Below are 10,717 nucleotides of genomic sequence, written 5' to 3' on the forward strand. Positions count from 1 at the left end.
TGAGAACACTGTTGCGCTAAGTGTGCCAAAGTTCAATGGACATGGAAGTGGTTACAAGAAACATATTGTTCTTCTCAAGTTTACAGTTTATTTCCTTCCTCTATTTCTGACAATTTGTGACAAAAGCAAAACAAAATTATCTTTCTGATAAAATCTTTCCCTTTGAATGTGTCCCTCAGTAGAAGTGTCAGGTGTTCCTTACAATGCATTAATGCAAGTTGATGTGAATCACTTATGCACATGTTGATGCATTTACTGTACATTTATTACAAACACATCAGGCAAATATGTAAATCCAGCCTAAAGGACCAGTAACAAGGCTCTGAAGACAGTAGGGGGTGGGGCCAACATCAACTTTTACATGAAGACTCAAGATTTGTATACATGTTTAGGAATCTGATTTATTTGATGCGTGGTATTTTCTTAAGATAACCTTGTGATATTAATTTATCATATGCTCAATCTGATATAACCAGGTTTTTGACAGGTTTGCTTTAAAGTATGCATAAGCAGATGGCAGTGGGTGGATTCTATTGGCCGCTAGGGGCTATGGAAGCCACCCACTGCCGTCCACTGTCAATCACAAGGAAGGAGGATCTGATGGGGAACTCTGAGAGACTAGCTCCCCATCAGGTCCATCAACTTTGCCATTAACTAATAAAGCCGATTCCATAACCTTTAGCATGCTGTCTAGCATCTATGGAATCCACTCAGTGTCAATCACAAGGAAGGTGGAACTGATGTGGAACTAGTCTCTCAGTTTCTCCATCAGGCTCAGCCCATCCAAGAGCAAAACACATTGAGGGGGATTTATCAAAACTGGAGCAGAGGAAATCTGGAGCAGCTGTGCATGGCAACCAATCAGCTTCTCTCTTTCATTTTCAAATCTTAACTGAACAAACTGAAGAGAGAAGCTGATTGGTTGCCAGAAGTAACTGCTCCAGATTCTGTCTGCTTCAGTTTTGATAAATTCCCCTCACTGTCCACTCTGCTTCCTGTGTGACAGGCGTAGTTTCCAGGCAAGGAGCTCAATAACGCTAACCTTGTGATTTTATCAGTCTCTGTGCTACTGAGCTGCACGGAGGATAGAATGTCCGGTATTTGTCAGCATTGGACGCCAGAGGCAAGACAGAATTTTAAAGAGCGTCTGTGACCCTCTATGAATTCTACAGTAAATGTCTTGTCAGCTAAGGTTTACATTTACTTAAAAGTCAGCTGTAGAACTAAAAACTGATCTGTCTTTTGAAATGCCGATGATTTTAGATACTGGAAAGCTTGACCATTTTCTCTTGTGCAGAAGGTCATAGCTAGGCAAGTCACCTGCTTTCTAGGAAGGGCAGGTATTAGGTTACAGGCAGGTGACAACCAAGATTTTTGTTTCCAGTTACCACCTGTTCCTCTTCTAATTGTAGGCACCCCTCTTTCAGTCACAGCGAAAAGGGCATGTACAGTACTTTACTATGCAACTGATATGTAATCTTCAGGGCTGCAGCTTTCTGGAGCCTAGAGCAAAGTCTGACTGTTCTCATTTATCATGCTGTGTCACGGAGCAATATACAGTGGCACAAGAGATAATGGGGCCCTTATGAAGAGATTCAGATAAACACATAATGCCTGCAACACCTGAACAAGCTCATGGTGCCTTGTACTGCAGTAAGCTGAGTAAAGCTGAACTCTGGAATGGAAAAAAAAACCCCTTGCTGTGGGGCCCTCCTTGTGGCCATGCTTATGTTACACCCATATTTAGGATGTAACATGAAACATAGTCACATTCCCTAACCCCCCCATTTACCTAAATTCTTTCCACAGGCTTCTGTTTTAATTTGGTGTGGCTGTGCATAGCTCTACCATCCACTTCCGAACGCATTTTATGGATCTGTGAATGGATAGACTACACGTCCCATCTTCCACCACATAGATCTCAAAGGGGCACAAGTGCAAGGAAGTCACCACACTTGTTGTCCGTTGATTACTTCCTCCAGCCCTATAACAGGAGGTCTGTACCTTTGTATGGACCTGGGGATGAAGAAACAGTCTGCAGGAGACTGTGCGTTGCACATGCAATCCATTGATCGCATTTGGAATGCTTTGCAGAATCCAAATGCGTAATAGTGTAATACATACACATTTTTTTTCCCCGAAAACCAATACCTTTTTTTAAGTTTTGGATAGCGCAGGAAAGGGTTAGAACCTCGATTAGGTTTTTATTGCTGTGAGGAAATCCACCCTTTCCACTGGGCTGATTTACTAAAGTTGTTGAGAAATGCGTGTTCTTGTGCATTTGTTTCCTGCATTCGGGACGTGTCCCCCATTGATTTCAGTGGGTTCCAGGATGTGTGCCAAATAAATTCAGGAAAGTAGTGCATGTAACAAATTTTGCCAAGTGTTCCGCACAGGAAAAACACCCCATTTGCTTGGCTGCGTTTGGGGTGCCATTAACTATTAATGGCACTGAAAGCGTGTCCTGTTTTTGGTGCACGTTTCATGAACATGTGTCAAAGCACTTTTGTGCACGCTTGACATGCATTCACAAAATGCTACGGTGTGAGCGAAAAGTAAAAGAGGAGAGATCTTCTAACGGGGACATGTATTCTGGTGACATTGCTCAAAAAGGAGATTTTCCTCTTTTGGAGCAATTTTCTTGTATTACCTGCTGTGCTGGGGCAGGAAGTGAAGGCCATTCACACTAGTAAGGGGTATTAACCAGGGGCGTAACAATAGCCATAGCAGCCCATGCGGCTGCTATGGGGCCTGGGGGTGGAAGGGGGCCCCATGAAGGATTGCCGAAGTTGCTGTTGACCCTGTACCCCTTATGGGATTTCCAATCAAGAAGAGTTGATATCAGATGTACAGGAAGAGACTATGCAGACAGCTCTCTTGCTAACGGTCCTTGATTTAGATTTTAAAGGATTTGCCATGGGGTCCTATTAAAATTTTGCTATGGGGCCACATAATCTGTAGTTACGCTTCTGGTATTAACATTTACATATGCTATCCAGACTTAAAAAAGAAAGCGCTAGATATACTTTAGTAATACTTGAATACCACACTGCAAGGAATATGTATTTGTTGTAACAGCAGTAAACCATAACTGAATGACATTTACTTTACTACTGCACTCTATATCATAAACGGTAATAATATACTTGTTTTCACTGTTTTATCCTTTGTTGAACTCAATGGACTTGTGTTTTTTTCAACCTATGTATCTATGTAACTATGCTGAACCTTCGGTGCTGCTGATCTCCAAAAGCCTCTTTGCAGTCCCTTCCTTTCTAGATGCACGAATGGCATTACTTTTCTCAGGGTTTCCTAATGGTGACAACTGTGGACTACATTTGCAATAAAGTATGTTGAAAAGACCATTTGTAGTCTTCACTGGAATCAAGGGTGACAACACAGGAGCAAAATTGGGAGAGAAAGGGGCAGTACGTTGCCACCATATAACAGGCAGTGCTACCACACAGGGAGAGTCACCACACATGCAGTAACACTGTTATGCACCAGAACAAACAAACACCTGCACAACTTTTCCGATGTTGCGCTGTGCTGCAATGCAAGTGTGATGGGGTGCTATTCAAATAAATGGCACCACAACACACTAACACATGCATGGTGCTGTACCATGAACACAAAGGTGAGGTTGGCCTAAAACGACATATTTAGTGTGTTTCATGCTTCAGAAGTCTGAGTGTTTTCCCAAAATATATTTTATCTGTTCAATCAACAAATGTATGTATTTCCAGCTTATAACAAATTATCTACAAAGTACAAAGATTAATTACAGTTTATTGCAGGGGTAGGCAGCCTTGGCACTCCAGCTGTTGTGGAACTAAAAGTCCCATGAGGCTATACAAGAGCACAGGCATGGCTTCTAGAGACAGAGGCATGATAGAAGTTGTGCAGCGGGAGTGCTAAGGTTGCCCACTCTTGGGCCATTGTCTCTTCCATCTTCATACAGACACACACATGAATCGTAGCCAATTAAGTAAAAAGACATTTAACCTGCCAGCATGCCTTTGGCTTATGGAAAGACCTCCAAACAAATACAAGGAGAACACACAAACAGCCAAGCATGGAAAGTCCCTTGTGGGGATTGAAACTGGAGTAAATAGGCAAGAGTGCTAACCACTATGACACATCGACAAAGCACACTTAGCTTCACCTCAAATTTGCTGATCTAAAAATGAACTTTGAATGAATATCCAACTTCAAAGTCCTGCTCTAAACTTTGCTTGCAGTGCTCTTTTTTCATAATCAGCTATGATTAATACGTAATACAGTTCACACCTCTTACATTCCAAAAACATATTGCTCAGTTCACTTGGGGTTACTTAAAGGAACAGTCCTCCCAGAACTGATTGTAAAGTTTTTAGAAGAGGCTGGAGATGTGAACCACTAGAGAACTACATCACATGCTGTGGTCATTATGAGTGATTCCCACTCTCCCTGTACAATTTTATATGTATCATACATAATGGAGAATGCAAGAGGAGGTACAGGTACCAAGAGCTGGGTAAGAAGAACAAAAACTCAAGAGAGGAACAGAGGTGGAAGTTACAGTTGAGAGATCTTATTGTAGAGTATTTAGGGTGTAAGTTAGTCTTAGTCTACCAGGATCCACCTATAAATATAAAATAACTTTATGGTGGATTGGACCTTTCATCTATACATGCAAACCAGGGCTGGACAATTCCCAGGAGCCACATAGCCAATGCTCCTAATAAACCACAGCTAGCAGCTAACTTGTAAGATTTGCTCCATTTGTCAATGGAGCTCCTAAAAAAATCCTACTGGCTCCTGGATTGGACCGACTGAATTCCATATTAAAGTGTCAACCCCTGATATAAACATTGTTTTTGGACTGTGTAATTTTCTGTCTTTGGCCTAGTTTTCTGCTATGAAGGTAAAATCAAATGCCCGTCCTATAAAGTTTAATCAGTGTAACAATTTCCCTTCTGCCAATATGTAATACTGTACTATGCTTGTCAATGGGGTTAGGGGGAGAAAGAAAGGAAGTTCGTATTCTAGGTAAATTTATTGACGTTTTCATTATTTTGTTATTTATAAATCAGCTACCAGCTTTAGTTTTCAACAGCATAACTGTTTATGTCAACAAAATGTAGGTATAGCAGCAATACCTTTCGTTTTCAATAGTAGATGAAAAACACGACTATTTATACCAATACAAAAAGATAAAGTACAAGCAGTTATTTGCAATGTAAGCCATTTACTAGGGCTTCAACCAACTCATAGATTAATCGATGATAATCAATAATGAGAAGAGTTGTCAACTATTCTCATTATTGATTAGTTGGTTGGATCCCCTAGCTCTCTTCTCCATGCTGAGGGCACAGCAAGCAGTGGGCAGATACGATAGCCAGCCTGTATTTTAAAGTAGCCACCGCTCCAAGCTCGCTCCTGTGATGAACTACAAGCTCACATTTGCTATTGAGATTGCAGTCTATTATGGGAGTGAGCTTGGAGCGGTGGCTACTTTACAACACTCACAGGGACCATGGGGAACAAAAGTAGCCACCCTCCAGAAGGAAGGACAGTGTCAGCACCAATTCAGAGATGATTTTAAGATCTACAGCGGAGCGATACACAAATAAGTTACATTTTTGTTAATAGTTAAGGTACTTGAATGCATTTGTAAGATTTAACTCCTGCGTTTAGTGTAATTGTAAGTGCAGCCATGAGATCCTCCATGAGCATAATATAATTAGCCCTAGAGAACCACTAGGCAGTAGAGGGTGGGTTACACTATTTCCAGTTACCTCAAATGCATGCATTCACAGCGTTTAGTAGATGGATTAGTAATGGGATTTTTATTTATACCTAGCCTCACCTTTTATTTTTTAAAATGTAAATGTACTGTGCTTGGCAACTGTATGCAATCCCCCCTTACCCTTTAGAATTTGGTAGTGTAATTGCATGTCACTGATCTACACAAAAATAGTACAAAATGCAAAAAGATCTATGACGCTTTCTAAATGATTTACAAATAAAATATGTTGATTGCATAAGTATTTACCCATTTTGTTATGAAACACACAATCTCCTGATGTCGCGGAATAACTGCCCGTGCAGCCGTGAGAAAGTGTCGCAGGAGGCCTCCTTTTGCCGACTTCAGGGACCCGGGGAGCATCGAGAGCAGCAGTATCTTAGGGTCATTAGCCACTGTAGTACCCGTCACTCTGAGGTAAATTCCCAGAATCCCCTGCCAGAACTCCTGAAGCATACGACAGCTCCACCAGATGTGCGTCATGTGACCCATGGGTAAGACCTCGTGGGATCAGCATGGCATTGACAAGAAACACAATATAGTATACGGCACAGCCTATTATACATGACGGGAGGAGACCTAGCCCGAGAGCTGGTGTGCATGAGTGGAGGAACGGAGCCCCTGAGTGGATGCTGGAGCGGGCGCAGCCGCGGCCTTCTTAGGCGGGATGGTTTTTGGCCCCATGGTGCGGCCTGTTCGGGATGCGGCCTCGTTCGGATTGCGCCTGAAGTAAGAGGCGATGTCACGGGTCCAGGAGGTGGAGGGAGTCTCGGGAGAGTTCTGGGTACCGGGCATAAAAGAAAAGGTAGGTCCTGATCAGGATAGTCCACTGATTAACGGCCCCGGATCGGCAGAGCTCAAATCCGTGCGGCTTTACTCCTCCATGGTTGGCCACGCCCCTCTTCTCACATTTTTTTAATGTTGCTACCTAAAATTAAAATGGATCTTCTGCACTTGACATCACTGGTTGGATCTTCTTACCCACTACTATTACCAAGATGGTGCAAGCATGCAGGTTTGGAACTGTTTAGTTGCTGTCTTGACATGTTATTTGGATTTGACCATGACTATACCCATTTCAAGAGCATCCTCATGGGGAAGTACAGTGTTGGTGGAATTACATTGTGGGGATTCCTTCCATCCACCGAAACCGGGAAACTAATCAGTACTGAAGACAAGATGAATGAAGCCAGAGGGAAATTCTAGAGGAAAACCTGGTTCAGGCTGCAGGAGATCTGCGAGTACAAAGGAGGTTCTTCTTTTAGCAAGACTTTAAACCTAAACAGAAAGTCAAAGCTACACTGGTGTAGTTGAAAATCTAGGACCTGGCTCTGAGAGTAGTCAAATTCCACAGAATCTAATCAATCCAATCAATCTAATCTCATTCTAATGGAGAATCTGCAGCAAGACCTGAACATTGCTGCCCTTTCTCTTTCCCCCTCTAACCTGACGGAGCTAGGGAAATGTTTTACCGTGAAAAGCTGGCAAGAATTATAGGTAGGGTTCAGATGTGCAAAGCTGGAAAAGACGTACCGCAAAAGACTTGCAGCTCTACGTCTAGCCAAAGGTCATTCTACAAAGTATGGAGTTAGGGGAGTAAATACTTATGTATCCAGCAAATGTCTGCCTTTTAAATGTAATATTTATTATTGTGAAACAAAAGTAGACGTGCTCATTTTTTAAGTATATTCTGTAAATCAAATGGCAAAAATCCCAGTTGAATTCATTTTAATTTCAGGTAGCAACAGTGAAAAATATGAAAAAGTCCTAAGGGAATGCCTATGCACAGCAATGTGTAAGGCTATGTTAACATATTCACTTGAAACATAACTAACAATATTTACCAGTCTGGGAGGGAAACACTGCACAAGATCATGGTTGGTAGCAGCAGACCACATAAAAACTCACTCAGTCAATCTTATGATCAGCATCAAAGGATGACTTTATAGAAAAAGAATGGACTAGTCAGTAACATTCATGCCACTTCAATATAGTAAGATGTATTTTTTCTGACTCAGTATATTTTAAAAAGCAGAAGACTCCAGCAGGTCGATGCTGAGAAGACACACATGCTCAGTCTTTGTTTGTAAGGTTACACATGCAAGCTGTATATAGATCTCCTTAGCCAAGCAGCCAGTCACCTGATAGCTTGTGTTTTGTCTGCAATGGACGCACACATAGAATAGGTAATGTGCAAATATAAATAAGTGTATCACTCATGGGCACACACAACAATGTGTATAAATATTTATTACGTAGACTGCATAAGTCATAGCAACCAGTGAAGCAGTCAGTAGATTCAAATTGTTGTCTTATTAAATCAGCCAGTAAGTGGGTCTTATTAGCAAACAAAGACAACAAACATGGGAGAGCTTTGCTGCTGCTTGATAAAACTGTGTGTGATATACTTATATTTCTTATTTTGTTCATTGTTGTATCCTGCATATATCTACATATTTGCAACATGGCATTTACAAAGTGGCATGTTATATATAGATATGATATCAAATATACATAAGTGCAGTGGCCATACACAGAAGATTACAGTTCTTCCCTTAGGAAATTATTTGACCTCTATAACAGTTGTTTACAACAGTATGTTGAGGTTACATCTTATGAAAGCAGCTTAAGATGTAAACACCAGCTATGGGTCACTTGTACATCTACAATGGAAGACAAATGTCAACTGGACTGTAATTGTAGTCTGCAACTTGTCAGCTGATCACCCAAACAGGTTGCAATCACTTTGGTAAACATTCAATGACTGAGAATGAAAGAAGTGCTGTAAATTGTAGCTATCAAAAAATAAGAGCCAGACAAAATAAATAGAGAAAAAGATAAGAAAGAGAATCAATCGAGAAACAGAAAGGAATGGAGTAAAAAAGAAGGAGGAAGAAAGAAAGAAAGAAAGAAAGAAAGAAAGAAAGAAAGAAGAGAAAAAGCAGAGGAAAATAGATAGATATAAAGGGGAATAGAGAGAGGAGAGAAAGAGGAAGAGAGTGAGAAAGAAAGAGAGAGAGAAAGAGGAAGAGAGTGAGAAAGAAAGAGAGAGAGAAAGAGGAAGAGAGTGAGAAAGAAAGAGAGAGAAAAAGAGGAAGAATAAGAGAAAGAGAGAGAGGGAGAAGAGGAAGAGTGTGAAGGAGAGAGGGATGAGAGAGAGGAAAAGAGAGCAAAAAAGGAAGAGTGAAGATAGAGGGGGGAACAGAAAAAGAGAGAGAGAGGGGGGAGAGAAATAGAGAGTGAGGAAGACACACAGAGAGAAAGAAAGAAAGACCATAGAGAGGGAGAAAGACTGAGCAGAGCTAGAGATGGGATAGAATACTGCAAGGTGTAGAATAGACAGAAAGCTGTATTAAAGAGAGGGAGGGATGGAACAGACCCACAGGACAGACTGGAACAGCAGCCAGACAAAAAGGCACATAGTCAGTCAGTTCTGGAACACATAGACACACATGGATCTACATTGTCCATACCCAGGCAGGCTCCGCTGACTAGGGCTGTAGCAGTGAGGGCTCCAGCAGAGGCTCCATAGATGTTTCTGGCATTTTCGACCAGGAAAGGTGTGTGTTCCTTCAGGCAGCTGGCGACCCCAATGTGATATATTCCCAGGAAGCCACAGCCAGCGAAGGAAATGTTCCACTGAGTGTCCAGAGGGAACATGTCCGAGAATTCAGATCCCCTCCGATCTGCTGCGAGAAGAGGAGCACACACACATCAGCGATCCCATAAATTAGATCAGTGTCCAGATCATAGTGTACAATCAGCTCTTTTATCACTGGACCTACACAGTGCATTCACCCTCCTCCCCTGCCTGGCACCTACACGGTGCATTTACCCTCCTCCACTGCCTGGCACCTACACGGTGCATTCACCCTCCTCCCCTGCCTGGCACCTACACAGTGCATTCACCTTCCTCCCCTGCCTGGCACTTACAGGGTGCATTGACCCTCCTCCACTGCCTGGCACCTACACAGTGCATTGACCCTCCTCCACTGCCTGGCACCTACAGTGCATTGACTCTCCTCCACTGCCTGGCACCTACACAGTGCATTCACCCTCCTCCCCTGCCTGGCACCTACACGGTGAACTGACCCTCCTCCCCTGCCTGGCACCTACAGAGTGCATTCACCCTCCTCCCCTGCCTAGCACCTACACAGTGCATTCACCCTCTTCCCCTGTCCCATGCTCCCCATTGCAGACCTGCTGCGCATTGTCCACTGCACAATCACTGAGGCCCCTCTCCTTCTCGATCACACTACCCATGTCTAGGACTATCCATACACTATACAATGAGATTGTGTATTGTCTGTGATCCCTCCATCTGACACAAGTGTCCGCACTGCCATCAATTCATCCCTGAGAAGAAGCAGTGCATGCCGTCCTCTGTACACCAGGCAGGATTACAGTATTCGTATTACAGCTACCTCTTCAATGTGTTCTTCTTCTTCCTTTCGGTGATCGGTGTCCCCCCAGCACAGTCTCGGCTTCTTCTATTCTCTTTCCGCCTCCTCCGGCCCCTATAACCGTGTTTTCTTCCCTTCAATTCCTGGTATTTTATTATGGGTGGCAGCACAGGCAGCTCTCCGCCGTCACACCACGCCACAGCCAATCAGCGGCCTTCTCCCGCCGGAGCTGTCATGACCGGTAACAGCCCCGCAGCCAATAGAAGACCGTGTAGGAGATACACCCTCGTATGTGGGCGGGGCGGTGGGAGGAGTCTGGTGGTTTGTCTCGGTCTGTGCAGTACTTCCTGAGTTTCTGGTGTCCCCGGAGGGTGCGTAGAGCTGTGCGCGGTTATCATCGCTGCTGTAACTTTTGTCCCATATCACATGGCTTCACATTGTGTATTCAGTGTTCACAGAAGACATCAAAACAGCCTGCGAGATGTCCTCTGCTATGTGCACACAACAACAACAACAAGCCCCCGGA

General features: G+C 43.2%; 1 protein-coding gene across 2 annotated transcripts in view; it reads right to left on the reverse strand.

Moving 5' to 3' along the window:
* PNPLA2 (patatin like phospholipase domain containing 2) overlaps nt 1–10,272 on the reverse strand; it is a 42,785-nt gene extending 32,513 nt beyond the window's left edge. Inside the window, exons 1-2 of one of the 2 annotated variants that reach the window (XM_018565654.1) lie at nt 10,213–10,272; nt 9,262–9,477 (exon numbers count right to left, since the gene is read on the reverse strand). In XM_018565654.1, coding sequence (XP_018421156.1) covers nt 9,262–9,448 — 187 coding nt within the window. In that variant the 5' untranslated portion in view covers nt 9,449–9,477; nt 10,213–10,272. The remainder of the gene's footprint in view (nt 1–9,261; nt 9,478–10,212) is intronic. The other variant, XM_018565655.1, reaches the window with a different exon arrangement.
* Between the last annotated feature and the right edge of the window lie 445 nt (nt 10,273–10,717).

Source organism: Nanorana parkeri, unplaced genomic scaffold (genome assembly GCF_000935625.1).
Source record: "Nanorana parkeri isolate BGI_ZX_2015 unplaced genomic scaffold, ASM93562v1 scaffold870, whole genome shotgun sequence".
NCBI classification, from domain to species: Eukaryota; Metazoa; Chordata; class Amphibia; order Anura; family Dicroglossidae; genus Nanorana; species Nanorana parkeri.